Source organism: Bombina bombina, chromosome 8, assembly GCF_027579735.1.
Source record: "Bombina bombina isolate aBomBom1 chromosome 8, aBomBom1.pri, whole genome shotgun sequence".
Lineage (NCBI taxonomy): Eukaryota > Metazoa > Chordata > Amphibia > Anura > Bombinatoridae > Bombina > Bombina bombina.
The window spans coordinates 210550616-210572470 of NC_069506.1; the positions used below are offsets into that span (position 1 = coordinate 210550616).

At 39.0% G+C, this 21855-nt stretch overlaps 1 protein-coding gene across 1 annotated transcript in view; it reads left to right on the forward strand.

Annotated features, from left to right (window-relative positions):
* BCAM (basal cell adhesion molecule (Lutheran blood group)) overlaps window positions 1-21855 on the forward strand; it is a 77725-nt gene that overhangs the window by 34968 nt on the left and 20902 nt on the right. Inside the window, exons 5-10 of the mRNA XM_053690865.1 lie at window positions 710-806; window positions 894-1076; window positions 1915-2039; window positions 3068-3224; window positions 13878-13993; window positions 14081-14222. Of these exons, the coding sequence (XP_053546840.1) occupies window positions 710-806; window positions 894-1076; window positions 1915-2039; window positions 3068-3224; window positions 13878-13993; window positions 14081-14222 (820 nt within the window). The remainder of the gene's footprint in view (window positions 1-709; window positions 807-893; window positions 1077-1914; window positions 2040-3067; window positions 3225-13877; window positions 13994-14080; window positions 14223-21855) is intronic.

A 21855-nucleotide genomic window follows, 5' to 3' on the forward strand; every position in this document is an offset into this window, starting at 1 on the left:
GGCGGACAGATATTGCTGCAATTCAACCCGATTGAATACGATCTGGTTGATTGACACCCCCTGCTAGCGGCCAATCTCTCCGCATTCAGTGAGGTCTGTCGGACATGATCCACAATGTCAGATCATGTCCGACAGGCCTTTCATAAATAGGCCCCTGAAAATTGTTGGTTTTCTAAACTCCACTGAGTTTCTATAAATTAATGGGCACTGCCATGTTGGAAGTTAAGTTTCCTCTAATCTCTCACCTACTGAAGGCAATTAGGGAGAGATATAAAACAGGCAATAAAAGAGATTGTTTAAAGAAGTCAGTGTGGAACATAGGATTACCTTAGAAGGTTTCCATACAGCCACAATAAGTAGAAAACTAGTTCAAACATGGTACATCCATTACTTTATTGAAATCAGAGTACTGTATATAAACTAAACCTTTATACTTATATTTTCAATATTTAAACAACTAATATCATTTTAGAAAATAAATTATTCTAAGGCTAATCTTTGATTTGAATACATGATTATGTCTAGCATTTATTTACTATTTACATCAGTTTAAATTAAGGGGTAGATAGAAATAGCTTCCTGCTCTGACAAGGAGCAGGTACAAATCTATAAATTCTGCAAGTATTGATGTTACGTCAAGTTGTTTTGATGAGATATTGGTTTCACAAACAAATTATTTGGGTTTTATCTCTACTTTCCTTCTTTGTAGATTGGCACCTGTGTCAGTCGTAATTCATACCCAGCCCCAGTCATCAAGTGGTACAAAAATAACATGCTTTTAAACCCAGCATCTGAAGCAAACAACGGTGGGTGTGAGAATGGAGAATGATGTAGAGAGAATAGCAATTGGAGAGTTAGGGCAAATTGTTAACTTCAGCTCCCTCTGTACACAGATTTATACATGACGTCTCGCACAGTTACAGAAGCCTCTGGTTTGTACACTGTCTCTAGTGTTCTGTTCTTGAGACCCACCAAAGCAGATAAGGACTCTTTTTTCTCCTGTAAAGTTGTGTATCAGCTGCCAGGAGGAGGACAAGACAGTTTGGAATCCGAAAGGTTTAACCTTACTTTGCACTGTGAGTGAAACAATATCCATTCTCCTTGTGTGAAACAACCTTACTTTTACGTCTTCCTATCTTGGCCATGCCATTCCTGCTTTGCACTTTGTTAAATTGTCACATTTTCTTCTTCGTCTTGTTTTCTTCCTTAGACTTTCTCCATATAAGTCATGTTACTTAGGTTAAATGAGTTGGCTTTCTAAGGGTTTAATGTAAGTTAAATTGTCAGCTTCTTTAGTGTAAATGAAGTAGTCTCTATATAGGTTGAATTCGATGGACTTCTGTCTTCTTTCAACCTCATTTATTATGTATGATACTATGTTCTTTGCATTTTACCTTCATTTTTGTGTCATCCTAGCAGGACATAGTGTTTTTTTCCTTTGTTTCTGAGTTCAAACATTAGTAGCACTCTCCACTGTTTACCAGTAGAGCTATGGGAGGTTTTATTTACCAGCCAATGAGCTTCTCTCCCACAGATCAGTCTTGCACTAACAAATACAATTCATTTAACCAATTTAAATAGCTTTAACTTGACTTTTTTTTCCCCATAAAAAGTATTTATACTTAACATGTTTATTATACACGTGAGAGTTTTTCTGCTTTGTACCTTTAATACCTTTTACCCTCTATTAAGCAAACACATTGTCTTTCAAGTCTCTCATTCCTCTCTCAATGTAAACCCTTTTTTTCTCTTTTCCAAATATTTATTTCTCTTCTCTCTTGGTTGCATGCTTTCTCTCCCTTGTTTGTAAATTAAATATTCCCTTCTAAAAATCTTCTTGTTTTGTTCCATTAACTTATTTTTGTCAGTATTCTAGGTCATTGCTTACCATTTTTATCTTTGCATTCTCTTCAGACTACCCTGAAGTTGTGCAGTTTGAGGTTGCGTCTTTGCTTCCCATTAAGGAGGGGGACACTGTGACATTGCGTTGTGTAGCAGATGGGTACCCACCCCCTTTCTACAGCATTACCAAATTGCAGGTATCCGATTTTTGTTGGACTCTACTCCTGGTTTTGCATAATTTCTAACTCTCCTCAATCTCACTGGTTATATATAAATGTCCCCATACATTCAAGAGTAACTCAAACTCCAACCACACTCTTTGTTCTCCGAGACTGGCACTAAGTGGGTAGACAGACTGACAATCTAAAAGGCCATTTATGATAGGATCATTTTTAAAATCTAATAATAAAGCAGGGTTAAAAAAAAATACTGTAACACAAATCTCTTTTTTTAGTTTTGTCAGTTTTATATCTCTTTAATCAGTGCACATTCAGCTAAAAATATTTATCATGTTGTTGCTAAATTTCAGCTTTACCCAAAAGTGGATCATGATCTACCATAGTAAATGTTCTGTAAATTCCCCTAGACAAAAGAGATTATATGAGTTAATGTTACAAATAAAAAGTTTAGTAAAGGGTACTCAACTTGACGTACCCGCTGCCAGGATGTATCATTACACACTCACTTGAGTGTGTAATGTCGCCCCCTTCTCTTACAGGATTGTTTGGGGTGATTTCTATCTGCCAACTTAGAGGTGACGAAGATGGTAAGAAGCAGCGGTTGGATGACCGCTGCATCTTTCATTGCAGAAAGTAGGCCTGGATGAGCGAGCCTGCTCCACAAGGACTCAATGGCAGCATTCGCTGCTTAATACATGAAGCACAAAGTGTTTTAGACAAGCATATTCTTAATCACAATTAGGAAATGGGTGTTTTTGATAAGAAAGTCTCAAGCAATTAAAATATTTGGTTTGCACTATGCACACTAGTCATTTGGTGGCATCATATCTATATGCAACTTTTGCTCTGTGATGATTGTAGCTACATGGTCATTCCCCTGTTACTCTATCAACTGTCCCAACTGTATTTATGCATTGGATTTCTATTTAGTCTCAATTTCACCTTTCTTAGAGCTCCTAAAGTTTTGCTAACTGTACCTTTTTAATTAACACTGGCTTAATATTACCCCAAGTCTTAATGCTACCTCATTCCACTTTCTTTTGCAGGATGGCAAAGAGTTGGAGTTGTACTCGGGTACTGAAGGAGCAGTCACTTTTGATCCTATTTCTAGAAATGATAATGGGTCCTATCACTGTGTAGCTGTGGATTTTGACAGTCCTTCTGATGCTACTCTCGAAACGGAAATAGACATCAATGTACATTGTGAGTGTGAACATTTAGTTAAATGGTACTGTAAAAAGAAAAGAACAAATTAAGGGATTAATTAAGTCATGTGTATTTTGGGACATTTCACTTTAAGCTGTTTAAATTGTTCAGTAGGTATTACTTAAAGGGACAGTCTACCATAGAATTGTTATTGTTTTAAAAGATAGATAATCCCTTTATTACTCATTCCCCAGTTTTGCATAACCAACACAGTTATATTAATACACGTTTTACCTCTGTGATTACCTTGTATATAGGAACCTTCTTCCAGCCCCCTGATCACATGACTGTGACTGTTTATTATCTATTGTCTTAAATTTAGCATTGTATTGTGCTAGATCTTAAATAACTTTCTGTGCCTGAACACAGTGTTATCTATATGGCCCACGTGTACTTTCTGTCTCTTTGTGTTGAAAAGAGATTTAAAAAGCATGTGATAAGAGGCAGCCCTCAAAGGCTTAGAAATTAGCCTATGAGTCTACCTATGTTTAGTTTAAACTAAGAATACCAAGAGAAAAAAGCAAATTTAATGATAAAAGTAAATTGGAAAGTCGATTAAAATTAAAAGTCCTATCTGAATAATGAAAGTTTAATTTATACTTGACTGTCCCTTTAAGACACTTTAAGGAGGAACCCTTTTATAGTAACATAAGTTGATAGCAGTAATATACTGTAGATCTTGACGTAGTAGAAAGAGGTGAGATAAATTAAGATGTTATAAAAAATGGTTTTGGAAATAAATCTATTGCAGCCCCATGAACAGAATTTGTTACCAGAGAAGATTCCAGTAATAACACTTGGGTATAACCCTAGTATACTTATATTACAGAGATGGGGGTGCTCACTGTCCTAATATGTGATTAGAACAACAAAGAAGAAAAAGGTGGACAGTCTTAGAGCACTCAGAAAGGAGGTACTATTAAGGTAGTATGAGGCAGGAAAGATCGCCAAGAAGAATATGCAATATAAAACTTAACGTTTATTCGGATACTATAATCATAAAACCCTAGCATTTCGCCGTACTCTGCTTTTTCAAAATGCGCATCAGGCGCTCTTTTGAGACCAGCAACCTGGTTTATTTGTACTTTGTATCAGTAATTACTAGTCTCGTTCTTTGGTAAACGCTCCATAGATTTGCCTTGGCTCTAATTCATCAGACCTTTACACACCGCTCCAGTATTGCACTTAAATAGCATTATTGTTGTGAAGTTAATCCTCTTTTCTAAGATATAATTTCCTGTGCAATCCGTGAGCCTTTTCTGGTGTGTATCGACCTGAGTCTTTATTATTGCCATATCGTGATTAGCATATTTCTTTTCCTTAGACCGCTCCAATACTGCACTTGGATTGAATATTTTGATGTGAGGTTAATCCTCAGTTTGCATATTATCCCCTGTGCAGGCGTGAGCTCTCTCTGGTGTATATTGAACTGAGTGTCCACCTTTGCCATTATTAGGATTATCATATTTTTGTTATGTACCCGGGTTTGCTGGTACTCATCTTTCTTGTTGCATTTTTAATCTAAGTTTTACATACACCTACACTGTTAGGGTTTTCTGATTATAGTATCCAAATAAACGTTTTAATTTGCATATCCTTCTTGGCGATTTTTCCTGCCTCATACTACCTTAATAGTACCTCTTTTCTGAGTGCTCTAAGACTGTCCACCATTTTCTTCTTTGTTGTTCTTAAGAGATACATGAAGACTAGTGTATCCTATATTTGGGTGAAAGTTGCACATTCACATTTTTTCAAGGTTGTACTATATACCATGACAAGTCACGGAGTGTAGTACAGCCTTAATGTTCTTCGTTGCAGTGTCTTAAGCAATACCTACTGATAAGAAGAGGAAGGTCTAGAAGGAGATAAAAAGAGCAGGAGTAGAGGGTCTCACTTTTCCTTGTCGTATACTCTAAGTGGAGATGGGTTGTATACATGGGTAGCTGGGGGGAGGAATTGTGTCAGATTTAGCCAGAAATCTATCCTCTCCTAAGAAGTTTTGTATTGGTCCCGGTAAAACCGAAACATGCCTTCCTAGCATTCCCCACCTTTACGTGTTTTATTGCTTTTCATATTTTTCACTGTCATGATTTTGTTTTTATTGCCCAGTGCTTTTCCTCTACTCTGCTTCATTAGCAAAATGTATCCCAATCCCTGATTGTACAACCTAAGGCTATGATTCCACCTTTGTTGCACAGCTCTCCTTGTTTTTATTGTATATGTTTTTCTTACTTTTTGTTACATTGTTATATTCTCATTTACACATTGGTTTTGTTTCACCTTAACTGTCCTCTTTCTAGTTGATATTTAACAGCTAACCCATGAAGACCCCTAACCTAAGACCCCCTAAATTACAAAAAGAAACACCAACTGGTTTAAAAAGAAGTACACAAGAAATAGAAAAACATTAAGAGTTAAAAAAAATCCTATACTAAAACAAAAACCCCTATACTAAACCCCCCCCCAAAAAAAACCCTAAGAGCGCGGATCAGGTCCGACAGACATTGCTGAATGCGGAGAGCAATACGTTCTCCATATTCAGCATTGCACCAGCAGCTCACAAGAGCTGCTGGTGCAACGCCGCCCCCTGCAGACTCGCGGCCAATGAGTTGTCAATCAACCCGATCGTACTCGTTTGGGTTGAATTCCGGCGATGTCTGTCCGCCTGCTCAGAGCAGGTGGACAGGGTTATGAAGCAGCGAACTCTAAGGCTTGAACCCCAAGATGTTACTCACCATCCTGAATGCGTGCTTCTTAGGGGGCAGGGGCTGGTCAGCAGACCGATGGGGTTGTGGCAGTTTATGGGGTTAAAGGGACAGTCTACACCAGAATTTTTATTGTTTAAAAATATAGATAATCCCTTTATAACCCATCCCTCAGTTTTGCATAACCAGCACAGTTATATTAATATATGTTTTACCTCTGTGATTACCTTGTATCTAAGCCTCTGCAGACTCCCCCTTATCTAAGTGCTTTTGACAGACATACAGTTTAGACAACCAGCGCAGACTCCTAAATTACTCCACGGGAGTGAGCACAATGTTATCTATATGACACACTGAGCTAGGAGGCGGTTTTCAACGGTTTAGAAATCAATTTGAGCCTGCCTAGGTTTAGCTTTTCAAAAATACCACCAAGGGAACAAAGCAAATTTAAAGTGACAGTCTACACCAACATTTTACTTATTTAAAAAGATAGATAATCCCTTTATTACCCATTCCCAGTTTTTGCATAACCAACACAGTTATATTAATATACCTTTTACCTCTGTGATTACCTTGTATCTAAGCCTTTGCAGACAGCCTCCTTATCTAAGTGCCTTTGACAGACATGCAGTGTAGTCAATCAGTGAAGACTCCCAAATAACTTCACGGGAGTGAGCACAATGTTATCTATATGACACATGTGAACTAGCACTGTCTAACTGTGAAAAACTTTCAAAATGCTCTGAGCTAGGAGGCGGTTTTCAACTGTTTAGAAATCAGTTTGAGCCTAGCTAGGTTTAGCTTTTCAAAAACACCACCAAGGGAACAAAGCAAATTTGATGATAAAATTAAATTGGAAAGTTGTTTAAAATTGCATGCCCTATCTGAATCATGAAAGTTTTGTTTTGACTAGACTGTCCCTTTAATGATAAAAGTCAATTGGAAAGTTGTTTAAAATTACATGCCCTATCTGAATCATGAAAGTTAAATTTTGACTAGACTGTCCCTTTAAGTAGTGTAGGAGTTAAAAAGTGTAGGTCATTTTTCAGTGTAATGCTTTATTATAATGTATTTATGTTTTGTTTAGTGCAACTTTTTTAAGCCCAAACCCTTTAAGCACAAAAGGTTTTAATGTAAAATGCGATTGTGTCCTCAAAAACGTGTTTATTTTCAACTTGTAATCTGAGTGCAAGTTAACGTGATTGCAATATTGCAATATCAAGCTCCCATTAAAGTTACCGCTCCACTTGTAAACTAGCCCTTAATTAGGCAAATTGTATGTCTCTTTAATTTGTTAATAAATTAAAATGCATAATCTATCTTTTTTTTTTTCTCTTTTTCTCCAACATTGGTGTGTCCGGTCCACGGCGTCATCCTTACTTGTGGGATATTCTCTTCCCCAACAGGAAATGGCAAAGAGTCCCAGCAAAGCTGGTCACATGATCCCTCCTAGGCTCCGCCCACCCCAGTCATTCTCTTTGCCGTTGCACAGGCAACATCTCCACGGAGATGGTTAAGAGTTTTTTGGTGTTTAAATGTAGTTTTTATTCTTCTATCAAGTGTTTGTTATTTTAAAATAGTGCTGGTATGTACTATTTACTCTGAAACAGAAAAGGATGAAGATTTCTGTTTGTAAGAGGAAGATGATTTTAGCAGACAGTAACTAAAATCGATTGCTGTTTCCACACAGGACTGTTGAGATGAAGTAACTTCAGTTGGGGGAAACAGTTAGCAGACCTTTCTGCTTAAGGTATGACTAGCCATATTTCTAACAAGACCATGTAATGCTGGAAGGCTGTCATTTCCCCTCATGGGGACCGGTAAGCCATTTTCTTAGTCAAATATAAAAGAATAAAGGGCTTAAAAAAGGGCTTAAAAACTGGTAGACATTTTTATGGGCTAAAACGATTGCTTTATTGGGGCATATTATGCAGATTCTAGCTAATAATTGGCATTATAATCTTGGGGAACGTTTAAAAAACGGCAGGCACTGTGTTGGACACCTTTTTTAGTCTGGGGGCCTTTCTAGTTATAGACTGAGCCTCATTTTCGCGCCATTACTGCGCAGTTGTTTTTGGAGAGCAAGGCATGCAGATGCATGTGTGAGGATCTAAGAATCACTAAAAAAGCTTCTAGAAGGCGTCATTTGGTATCGTATTCCCCTCTGGGCTTGGTTGGGTCTCAGCAAAGCATATAGCTGGGACTGTATAGGGGTTAAATTCTAAAACGGCTCCGGTTAATTTAAGGGTTAAAGCTCTGAAATTTGGTGTGCAATACTTTTAATGCTTTAAGACACTGTGGTGAAATTTTGGTGAATTTTGAACAATTCCTTCATACTTTTTCACATATTCAGTAATAAAGTGTTTTCAGTTTGAAATTTAAAGTGACAGTAACGGTTTTATTTTAAAACGTTTTTTTGTGCTTTGTTGACAAGTTTAAGCCTGTTTAACATGTCTGTACCATCAGATAAGCTATGTTCTATATGTATAAAAGCCAATGTGTCTCCCCATTTAAATTTATGTGATAATTGTGCCATAGTGTCCAAACAAAGTAAGGACAGTAATGCCACAGATAATGATATTGCCCAAGATGATTCCTCAAATGAGGGGAGTAAACATGATACTACATCATCCCCTACTGTGTCTACACCAGTTATGCCCACACAGGAGGCCCCTAGTACATCTAGTGCGCCAATACTTATTACCATGCAACAATTAACGGCTGTAATGGATAACTCCATAGCAAATCTTTTATCCAAAATGCCTACTTATCAGAGAAAGCGCGATTGCTCTGTTTTAAACACTGAAGAGCAAGAGGACGCTGATGATAACTGTTCTGACATACCCTCACACCAATCTCAAGGGGCCATGAGGGAGGTTTTGTCTGATGGAGAAATTTCAGATTCAGGAAAAATTTCTCATCAAGCTGAACCTGATGTTGTGACATTTAAATTTAAATTAGAACATCTCCGCGCACTGCTTAAGGAGGTGTTATCTACTCTGGATGATTGTGACAATTTGGTCATTCCAGAGAAATTATGTAAGATGGACAAGTTCCTAGAGGTTCCGGTGCCCCCCGACGCTTTTCCTATACCCAAGCGGGTGGCGGACATAGTAAATAAAGAGTGGGAAAGGCCCGGCATACCTTTTGTTCCCCCCCCTATATTTAAGAAATTATTTCCTATAGTCGACCCCAGAAAGGACTTATGGCAGACAGTCCCCAAGGTCGAGGGGGCGGTTTCTACTCTAAACAAACGCACTACTATTCCTATCGAAGATAGTTGTGCTTTCAAAGATCCTATGGATAAGAAATTAGAGGGTTTGCTTAAAAAGATTTTTGTACAGCAAGGTTACCTTCTACAACCAATTTCATGCATTGTTCCTGTCACTACGGCAGCGTGTTTCTGGTTCGAGGAACTAGAAAAGTCGCTCAGTAAAGAATCTTCGTATGAGGAGGTTATGGACAGAGTTCAAGCACTTAAATTGGCTAACTCTTTTGTTTTAGATGCCGCTTTGCAATTAGCTAGATTAGCGGCGAAAAATTCAGGGTTTGCTATCGTGGCGCGCAGAGCGCTTTGGCTAAAGTCTTGGTCAGCGGATGTGTCTTCCAAGACAAAATTGCTTAACATTCCTTTCAAAGGTAAAACATTATTTGGACCTGATTTGAAAGAGATTATTTCAGACATCACTGGGGGAAAGGGCCACGCCCTCCCACAGGATAGGTCTTTTAAGGCTAAAAATAAGCCTAATTTTCGTCCCTTTCGCAGAAACGGACCAGCCTCTAATTCTGTATCCTCTAAGCAAGAGGGTAATACTTCACAACCCAAACCAGCCTGGAAACCAATTCAAGGCTGGAACAAGGGTAAGCAGGCCAAGAAGCCTACCACTGCTACCAAAACAGCATGAAGGGATAGCCCCCGATCCGGGACCGGATCTAGTGGGGGGCAGACTTTCTCTCTTTGCTCAGGCTTGGGCAAGAGATGTTCAGGATCCTTGGGCGCTAGAAATAGTTTCTCAAGGTTATCTCCTGGAATTCAAGGAACTACCCCCAAGGGGAAGGTTCCACAGGTCTCAATTATCTTCAAACCAAATAAAGAGACAGGCATTCTTACATTGTGTAGAAGACCTGTTAAAGATGGGAGTGATACATCCAGTTCCAATAAGAGAACAAGGAATGGGATTTTATTCCAATCTGTTCATAGTTCCCAAAAAAGAGGGAACATTCAGACCAATTTTGGATCTAAAGATCCTAAACAAATTTCTCAGGGTACCATTGTTCAAAATGGAAACTATTCGAACGATCCTACCTACTATCCAGGAAAATCAATTTATGACTACCGTGGATTTAAAGGATGCGTACCTACATATTCCTATCCACAAGGAACATCATCAGTTCCTAAGGTTCGCTTTTCTGGACAAGCATTACCAGTTTGTGGCACTTCCATTCGGATTAGCCACTGCTCCAAGGATTTTCACAAAGGTACTAGGGTCCCTTCTAGCGGTTCTAAGACCAAGGGGCATTGCAGTAGTACCTTACTTGGACGACATCCTGATTCAAGCGTCGTCCCTGTCAAAAGCAAAGGCTCATACGGACATCGTCCTAGCCTTTCTCAGATCTCACGGATGGAAGGTGAACAAAGAAAAAAGTTCTCTGTCCCCGTCAACAAGAGTTCCCTTCTTGGGAACAATAATAGATTCCTTAAAAATGAGGATTTTTCTGACAGAGGTCAGAAAATCAAAACTTCTAAGCTCTTGTCAAGTACTTCATTCTGTTCCTCGTCCTTCCATAGCGCAGTGCATGGAAGTAATAGGATTGATGGTTGCAACAATGGACATAGTTCCTTTTGCACAAATTCATCTAAGACCATTACAACTGTGCATGCTCAGACAGTGGAATGGGGATTATACAGACTTGTCTCCGACGATTCAAGTAGATCAAAAGACCAGAGATTCACTCCGTTGGTGGCTGACCCTGGACAATCTGTCACAGGGAATGAGCTTCCGCAGACCAGAGTGGGCCATTGTCATGACCGACGCCAGCCTAGTGGGCTGGGGCACGGTCTGGGAATCCCTGAAAGCTCAGGGTCTATGGTCTCGGGAAGAGTCTCTTCTCCCGATAAACATTCTGGAACTGAGAGCGATATTCAATGCTCTCAGAGCTTGGCCTCAACTAACAAAGGCCAAATTCATAAGGTTTCAGTCAGACAACATGACGACCGTTGCATATATCAATCATCAGGGGGGAACAAGGAGTTCCCTGGCGATGAAAGAAGTGACCAAGATAATTCAATGGGCGGAGGATCACTCCTGCAACTTGTCTGCGATCCACATCCCAGGAGTGGAAAATTGGGAAGCGGATTTTCTGAGTCGTCAGACATTCCATCCGGGGGAGTGGGAACTCCATCCAGAAATCTTTGCCCAAATAACTCAATTATGGGGCATTCCAGACATGGATCTGATGGCGTCTCGTCAGAACTTCAAGGTTCCTTGCTACGGGTCCAGATCCAGGGATCCCAAGGCGACTCTAGTAGATGCACTAGTAGCACCTTGGACCTTCAACCTAGCTTATGTATTCCCACCGTTTCCTCTCATCCCCAGGCTGGTAGCCAGGATCAATCAGGAGAGGGCCTCGGTGATCTTGATAGCTCCTGCGTGGCCACGCAGGACATGTATGCAGACCTGGTGAATATGTCATCGGCTCCACCATGGAAGCTACCTTTGAGACAGGACCTTCTTGTTCAGGGTCCATTCGAACATCCGAATCTGGTTTCCCTCCAACTGACGGCTTGGAGATTGAACGCTTGATTTTATCAAAGCGTGGGTTTTCAGATTCTGTAATAGATACTCTGATTCAGGCTAGAAAGCCTGTAACTAGAAAAATTTACCATAAAATATGGAAAAAATATATCTGTTGGTGTGAATCTAAAGGATTCCCATGGAACAAGATAAAAATTCCTAAGATTCTATCCTTTCTACAAGAAGGTTTGGAGAAAGGATTATCTGCAAGTTCTCTGAAGGGACAGATCTCTGCTTTATCTGTTTTACTTCACAAAAGACTGTCAGCCGTGCCAGATGTTCAAGCATTTGTTCAGGCTCTGGTTAGGATCAAGCCTGTTTACAGACCTTTGACTCCTCCCTGGAGTCTAAATCTAGTTCTTTCAGTTCTTCAAGGGGTTCCGTTTGAACCCTTACATTCCGTAGATATTAAGTTACTATCTTGGAAAGTTTTGTTTTTGGTTGCAATTTCTTCTGCTAGAAGAGTTTCAGAGTTATCTGCTCTGCAGTGTTCTCCGCCCTATCTGGTGTTCCATGCAGATAAGGTGGTTTTGCGTACTAAGCCTGGTTTTCTTCCGAAAGTTGTTTCCAACAAAAATATTAACCAGGAGATAGTTGTACCTTCTTTGTGTCCGAATCCAGTTTCAAAGAAGGAACGTTTGTTACACAATTTGGACGTAGTCCGTGCTCTAAAATTCTATTTAGAGGCTACTAAAGATTTCAGACAAACATCTTCCTTGTTTGTTGTTTATTCTGGTAAAAGGAGAGGTCAAAAAGCGACTTCTACCTCTCTTTCCTTTTGGCTTAAAAGCATTATCCGATTGGCTTATGAGACTGCCGGACGGCAGCCTCCTGAAAGAATCACAGCTCACTCCACTAGGGCTGTGGCTTCCACATGGGCCTTCAAGAACGAGCCTTCTGTTGACCAGATATGTAAGGCAGCGACTTGGTCTTCACTGCACACTTTTGCCAAATTTTACAAATTTGATACTTTTGCTTCTTCGGAGGCTATTTTTGGGAGAAAGGTTTTGCAAGCCGTGGTGCCTTCCATTTAGGTGACCTGATTTGCTCCCTCCCTTCATCCGTGTCCTAAAGCTTTGGTATTGGTTCCCACAAGTAAGGATGACGCCGTGGACCGGACACACCAATGTTGGAGAAAACAGAATTTATGCTTACCAGATAAATTACTTTCTCCAACGGTGTGTCCGGTCCACGGCCCGCCCTGGTTTTTTTTAATCAGGTCTGATGAATTATTTTCTCTAACTACAGTCACCACGGTATCATATGGTTTCTCCTATATATATTTCCTCCTGTCCGTCGGTCGAATGACTGGGGTGGGCGGAGCCTAGGAGGGATCATGTGACCAGCTTTGCTGGGACTCTTTGCCATTTCCTGTTGGGGAAGAGAATATCCCACAAGTAAGAATGACGCCGTGGACCGGACACACCGTTGGAGAAAGTAATTTATCAGGTAAGCATAAATTCTGTTTTTTTTAATCTTTCAAAACTTGTCACCCGTCTACTTATTGAACTATCAATCTTCTTGGATAGTTGTTTACTTTTTGTCTCCACTTAAAGGGACAGAAAACCCCCAAATTTTCTTTCATAATTTAGATAGAACATAAAATTTTAAACTTTTCAATTTACTTCTATTATCAAATTTTCTTTATTCTCTTGTTATCATTTGCTGAAGAAACAACATTGCACTACTAGCAGCTAGCTGAACAGATCTAGTTAGCCAATCACAAGAGACAAATGTGTGCAGGCACCAATCAGCAGCTAGCTCCCACTAGTTTAGGATATGTGCGAATTCTTTTTTAACACAGGGTACCAAGAGAACGAAGCACATTTGAAATAAGAAGTAAATTGAAAAGTTTCTTAAAATGACATGCTCTACCTGAATCATGCAAGTGTAATTTTGACTTTCCAATCCCTTTAATTTCTATATTTTGCCACTCTGCTTTGTACTCGGGTTGTACATTATACAGAATAGTCACTATACACTATTTGCATTTTCTCTTTGTTACGCTCTTTGTTCATCCATTTCAGCATTTCCATTTTACTTTTTTTACCTTTTTAAATGTGTCACTGTTGTCCTCCCCACTTTTATGTTAATGTCTCCTTTTTTGTGTCTATCCCTACCTAATATCTATTTGTTATTGTTATCCACAGATCTGAATGAACTCTCTATCATCCCAGCGAACCCCATAACAGTTGCATTGGGAGAAGATGTCCCTCTGTCTTGCTTGGGGGATGGCTCAGACGATCCTGAAATGCTCTGGAAAAAGGTAAAATAAAATTTCCGTTTGTCACTTTCGTTTTATCTTTTGTTGTGAATTTTGGAGCATTTTCTACCACTCTTTGCTCTATTACAGGGTAACAAAGTTATTGCTAAGAATAGCAGACACCGCTTGCGCGAGGTTTCCTATGCAGATTCTGGGATTTATACCTGTGAAGCTACAGTCCCATCAGTGCCAGGTCTTCGCAAAGAGCAAAATATCATGATCACTGTTGAAGGTAAGATGAACTGTGTGCTGTATGTAAGCATAGTAGTTCATCAACATGGATTGTAATGTAGTTGGCTTAGTCGGCTGGTGGATAACATGCTTTAGATCAATTATGGTCAATTCACAGCATGAGGCCCCCATATGGACCTCTTCACTACTTTTTGTGCCCCCCCCCCTGGAAAAAGCAGAACTAATAATATAGGTTTGGGGAATTCTTGAGGGTGGGTAAACAAAGTGGCCTAAACTCAAAAATGCCCATGGTTTGGAGAATACCAGATAACTGGTACCATGCAACCTTAGAACTCTGCTACTGGACATTCTTAGAACATATTCAATTATTTGTGTGTAGTTATTTAGTGTAGATATTGTACAATGTATTGAGAACAAGCACACAGTTCAAACTTGCGGAATGCACATTGTTATCAGAGTCTTTGCTCACCCCAATTCAAATCCAGTAAAAATGAGGAACAACACTTTCCATAAAAGAACAAATGCCCTTTATTAAAGGGACATTACAGCCACAATTTGAATCCACAGGGATACATTTCAATTTTGAATAGAAGCATTTATGTAATATACATATATTTGCAAAAATGCTTCTAATAAAAGCTGTAGCTGTTTCAAAAGTGTATTTAAGTATGCACCATGCACCAAAATTGTAAATCTAGCACTTGTTTAGATAGCTTAATGTGCTTCTACCATCTGGTAATGACTCAATTTATTAATTGCTGACATGATACAAGCCCCACTGCTGCTTTGAGCAGCTGTAGTATTTAAAATGCCAGTGCACTGAGAATATCTGGCTATGCTTCACATGGACGTGTAGAGAAAGATGTTAACACTAAAACAGTGATAACTTTTAATAGAAGGATTTTTTGCCAATACTTGTATATTGCAAATATGTTTCTATTAAAAGATGTAATTCATCTATGTGCATTTAAATTTTGACCGGAATGTCCCTTTAAGGTGATAAGCTCATAAATAGTGACGTATTATTGCTTAAATGAATGTGATAATAAAGGTGTACCTTATATATTTAAATATCGTCATACACGTAACATATATTAATCTTGAGCTATATCCTGCTTTGCCAACAATAGTATTTTGTAAGTAAACATAGTATATCATTTTCACTTTTTACATAAAGTTACTACCATTTATCCTTCCTATTTCTCAGTGTAATTACATGTTGGGAAAGTCCATTTTTCTATATGCAATTTCATGTACTGCTAAAACAAAAACCATATATGTCACTGACGTGTTTTGCCGTTGTGCCTTCATCAAATGACCCTAGCAACAGTTTTGTCATAATACACAATGCTGAGACTGCTGGCAAGTATTCTTACCAATTTTCTACTGGTTATCAGTATATTCTAATATGTAATACCTATTCATATTGTTCATTTATTGATTAATACTATAATAAGAGATATTGGGTTATGATATCATTGAGATAAGGCAAAGTAACAGGCTTTTAGTGTATCTGGTGTAGGGGTAAGATTAATACCTAAATATTTAAGAGTACGGGTTTGTATGCGTAGTGGACACATAGAAGAGAGTTGACAGATGTCTGCCTGGGGGAGAGTAATATTTAATATTTCTGATTTATTTTTGTTTAAGTGAAAATTTGAGAATCGCCCATACTCCTCAAATTCACGTAGCACCTCTGGAAGTGAAGTTAGTGGTTTCGTTAAAGAAAGTAAGACGTCGTCCGCGTACATGGACAATTTGTGCTCATGATCCCCTATCCGTAATCCCTTAATCTTCCCATTGTCCCTAATCTTCTGAGCTAGGACCTCCATCACCAGAGCAAATAACAATGGGGATAGCGGGCACCCTTGCCTGGTTACGTTTGTGATATTAAAGGGGTCCGATAGTATGTTATTGATCCTGACCTGGGCTGAAGGGGCTGTGTAAAGTGCAAAGATCCTTTGTGTAAAAGTCTGTCCAAATCTCATCTTCGACAGGACCGCTCTCAGAAAATTCCAGCTGATCCTGTCGAAGGCCTTCTCGGCGTCAGTAGAAACCAGGATCATCGGGACCTTATTAATTTGTGCGTAATTTTAAAGTAGGGTAGCTTTTATAGTGTTGTCCCTGGCCTCTCGGCCAGGCACAAAGCCTACTTGATCCGGGGAGATTAATTTAGGCAGAAATTTGTTCAGTCTGTTAGAGAGAATTTTGGCGAATATCTTTATGTCCACGTTAAGGAGTGATATTGGTCTAAAATTTTCTGGCCGGTTTGTCGGTTTACCCGGTTTAGGGATAGTAATAATGTGGGCTGTGAGCATGGAGGGGGGAAATCCCTGAGAGGTGTCTAGAGTATTGAACAAGCAGGCCAAATGGGGGGCCAGGATCGATTTGTAGAACTTATCATATTTGGCACTAAAGCCGTCGGGGCCTGGGCTCTTACCAGCCGGTAGGTCGTCTATAACATGTGACACTTCCTCCGTAGATATAGGAGCGTCCAATATCTCTACCTCATCCTGTGACAGGGAAGGCAGTGTAATTGAGTCTAGATAAGAACTCAGGTCAGAAGAAGATGATCGCCCTACACTGCCTTGCGAGGGGTGAGAGGAATTTTGTAAATTATATAGATCATGGTAGTATACTCTGAGCGTCTCAGCAATGGCTGGGCTGTCTGCTTGTGTAGAGCCATGTTTATCTATCAGTGAGTGAATATGTGTTTTCAAATGTTTTCTCCTAAGGGCCCTGGCTAGCAGTCTACCAGGTTTGTCTCCAAATTCATAGAATTTTTGTTGATTCCGTAATGCCATTTTCTGATATTCTAGTGTGTGGATATCTTGAATGTCTCTCCTAGCCTTGGTAAGATCGGTAAGCACTGAGGTGTCTGACGTTTTTTTTTTATGTTTAAGTTCTAGTTCGCGTATACTAGAGAGGTTGCTGACCCATGATATAGATAATGAATGGGGAGCTTAGTCACCCTGGCCGTGCTAATAGATGGATTATATTTGCTTGTGTTGTTTTCTGGGTTGGTGGTTTGACAAACACGTAAGTTTCCTGGTAGATTGCTGGCTGCTTTATTGGTTGTTTGATTTGCAGAGTAGTCTTATAATTTGTTTAACCCCGTAAGGACCGGGGATTTCAGAGAAAAACTTGCACAAACTACCAGAGAATTTTTAGCCTTTTTGTTATCACTCCATTTAAAAAGAAATAGAGATTTATTTTATTTTATTTATTTACCTATCAAAACTATATATATTTAGTAAACAACCCACGCTATTGATCTAGGCCCATTTTGGTTTATTTCATGCCACCGCTTCGCTGCATAATACGATCATATTAAAATAAATGGTTAACTGGGGGGCGGAGCCCATAGCTGTTGCGGAAGGACGTGTTTGTGGGGAGCTCCTGATTTCTGCCAGACAAGTAGGGGGTTATTCCCTCTTGAAATTGCATTATTATACTAAATATACCTGCTGAGGTGTCCTGAGAATCTCCAGAGAGGTCTGTGAGTACTTTCATGAATGTGGATCTTCCTATCTTACTCAGCTCAATTAGTTGGAGACTGGCCACATGGCAGGGAGACCTACACTGTGATTTTGTTCCTTCAAGTTTTTAGGGCACGCTTCCCCCTTACGATCGTAAGATCATTGGCAGTGAAAAGTGCTGCACTACTATAATATAGGGAAAAAACTTAAAACTATAGTGTCTATGGAGCCTAACATACTGAAAAGTATTGAGACCCTACTTATTATCCACTTTAACAAACTTGAGGAACATATGCTTGGAATAGTCCTTCCGGATTTAGTCCGTACCCCACTGTCTGACATGGAATGTAGTCTAAAGCCAGATACTAATCTGCAAGTTTTTGACGAGCCCCTTTCTACATGTGAGATGGAGCAAAGTGAGCTCGATACATCGCCGACTGCTTTAACTAGTAGATGATGAGGGTAATAGCAGAGAGACAGAATCCGGCACAGCGCTACCGCTATGTGAAGAAAATAGCCGACGAGTGAAAATGCTAGACCGGGATAATTCTGATAGCAAACCTGAGATGCCTGGAATCCCACCGCCTGCCGCAGAGGGCAAACCGATCCTACAAGAAGATATAGGCCTCAAAGAAAGGGAAAAATTGAGGACACTACCAATGATAGCACATGCTGAGTTACCCTTATTGGCTAATGAAAGCTGCATAATGGCGCGTGTTGCCGAAGACGGCCCTGCAAGGATGGAGAGCGGAGCCGATACCGAGAGGAAACATAAATCATGGGGCTCGGCTTACATGATGTCTCGAGCTACACCCTCCTACTTGACAGTAGATGGAGCTGAGAGAGAGCTGATGTCAGTCTTCATGTGGGGAAAAAGCGAAGAGTGGAGAATGTGGTCCGGTCAGGTCTCTGATCCTAGGTTGGCTCATACAGTCTCTGGCGAATTGGTGCGATCCCTCCCGGCACAGTTTTCCCATCCAAAGTCCCAAGATAGCCTACAGAATATGTTTCATAAGCAGGGAACATTAGTCTTAGAGAGACCCTTTGTTCCAGGTTGTGAGTCACAGTACAGGGCTGCTTTCATCACGCTCAAAATACACTTGGACTATCTCTTCACACCATTTTTGTTTTCCAGATCTGGAGTGGGGTAATTTATTGTATAGCAACCTATGTGTTACTAAAGCTGCATACTGAACACATTATATATACTCGGACACTTCTGGTATACATATCCTTCACTATATGCAAATTTATACCTCAGTTTCATAGCTTGAGAAAAAAAATAATTTTTATTTACCCATTATTTTATTTACCCATTAGGGCCCAAAAAAGTGTATCTATTAACAAATGTGTTTACCCCACCACATCAGGAAGTATTTTGTTCCATACAGTTATTCCCTCACACTCTTGTTGAGCGAGTTTGTTATTTTACAACTTCCAAATTGGCAATAAGCTGGGAAGTGCTGGTTATACCATAAAGTGTACCTGGGGGAATGTTGGCTTTAAGATTGTTTCAATATACTTTATATTTAATGGTGTGTTAATAAGAGTTTCCATAGCTCTATATAACTTCATAAAATTTGAGTTCTTGTAAAGCTAACCTCATTTTATTTTCTATAGATATCTTGATGAACCATTTAGATTCAACTATATACTATTTGCCTTCATATTATTTCTGCATGTAGTCTGAAGATGTCCTCTATGCTATGTGACCTCAGTTCATTTGTTCATTTTGTTCCTCAGGGTTGGCTATTTATAAATTATACCTCTTTGTGGGCATGGGCAGATGATATAAAGTAGCCTCAGTAACACTAATGCCATAAACCGCTACTGTAACCTAGTTTACTATGTATTTAGTTGTCATTTAGAGAGCAATCAATAATTTTGTTTAGGATGGGAACTCATATAATAATGTGTGAGTCCCCATAGGGAAGGTATTAGTATAATCCTACAGATCTGAGCGCTAACATGGGTTATGCAAGTTCCATTTTCCCCCATTTTCCCCCTACATGCACTACCACAACTCATTGCTAGCTTCTCTGTATTTTGTCTACCTCTACATCCAGGAAATTAGGGGTGGTCTCTTTAGTTCAAACCAGCAGACCCCCTTATGTAGACTAGAGGGCCTAGTTTGCCTTATTTCCCATTCTTGTCTTATATATATTCTGCTGTAGACTGATGTGTAACCCATCCGACATATGTTACTTTACTTACAGTTTGTGCTTTTCATGTCTTGTACCACCAAGTCTGAGAAATCATATGGAATTAAGGCCACATTTATTAACCTACATTTATGTGCTCTACTATGTTGATGAGCTCTCTACTAATTATTGGATTATCTGCGTGATAGTATATTAATCAATAAAACAATAATTATGTTTAATGCAGAATTTGATGTGAAGTATCAGAATCTAAAATGAGACCAAAAGTGATGTAACATATGCAGTTTCTTGTACTCTTAGCACCACTTGACATACCTTATTTGATGTTAAATAATCTGATACATAATGTTCACCGAAATGTTCAAATATATAATCTAAATTTAGTTCTTAGGCTTGATAGATTCCCCTATGATAACTAGATGTGCAAATGAGAGCCCAAGAGTGGCTCTGGATATTCAATGGGAATCTCTATATATAAGATATATGTAAAACTGAGGCTTCTAATATGGTTGTATATCTCTTTATGCAGGTACTTCATGTATATGTATATGTATATGTTAGACTATTTCCCTGTATCTTCCCTTGTACTTCAGATGCTATTCTGACTTAACATGCTTATTTTTGCCTGTTAATTGCAGAATGAAACCTCAATAAAAAATTAAACTTAAAAAAAAAAAAGGTTAACTTTTTCACAAACTTTGGGACTCTCACTGAAATTATTTAGATACCGTTTATGCAGTCATAACACAAATGGTTGTAAAAGCTTCTCTGGGATCCCCTTTGTTTAGAAATAGCAGACATGCATGGCTTTGCCAATGTTTTTTGGTAATTTGAATTGCATCTGCGCACCACACTTCTGAAAGTTTAGCTGTAGTGTAGAGATTACCCTCCCAGCTGGTACCTCCCACCCACTGATCCCTACCTGATCCCTCCCTCACCCCTTACTAGTCACCACCTTCTTAGTTACTGGCAGACAGTCTGCCAGTGCGCATTTTTAGGGCTTTTTTTATTATTATTATTTTTCTTATTTTATTTTCTGCAGTGTAGGATCCCCCTTACCCTCCAACCTTCCTGATCCCTCCCAAACAGCTCTCTAACCCTCCCCCCTCTAACTAGTGTCCACCATCTTAAGTACTGAAAGTTCTCTGCCAGTACCCAGTTTTAATATATTTGTATGTATTGTTTAAAAAATATCTTTATAAAATATTAAATTTTCTGTAGTGCTGCGCCCCACCTCCCCCTCCTAGCCATCGCTTAGTACGGCCCCCCTCCCCTTCAATAACATTTTCTGTAGTGTAGCGTATCCCTCTCTCCCATCATTAACCTCTTATTGACCAGACAATTTTTCAATTTTCTTACCGTTAAGGACCAGGGCTGTTTTTACATTTTTACATTTTTGCGGTGTTTGTGTTTAGCTGTAATTTTCCTCATTTACTGTACCCACACATATTATATACTGTTTTTCTCACCATTAAATGGACGTTCTAAAGATATATTATATAATTTATTATAAAAACAATATAAAATATGATGAAAAAATTAAAAAAAACACACTTCTTCTAACTTTGACCCCAAAAATCTCTTACGCATCTACAACCAACAAAAAACACCCATGCTAAATAGTTTCTAAATTTTCTCCTGAGTTTAGAAATACCAAATGTTTACATTTTCTTTGCTTTTTTTGCAAGTTATAGGGCAATAAGTACAAGTAGCACTTTGCTATTTTGAAACCATTTTTCTTTTTTTTTCAAAATTAGCAATAGTTACATTGTAACACTGATATTTGTCAGGAATCCATGAATATCCCTTGATATGTATAATTATTTCTTTTAGTAGTTAACCCAAAGTATTGATCTAGCCCCATTTTGGTATATTTCATGCCACCATTTCACCGCCAAATGCAATCAAATAAAAAAAATTGTTAACTTTTTCACAAACTTTAGGTTCTCACTAAAATTATTTACAAACAGCTTGTGCAATTATGGCACAGATTGTTGTAAATGCTTCTCTGGGATCCTCTTTGTTCAGAAAT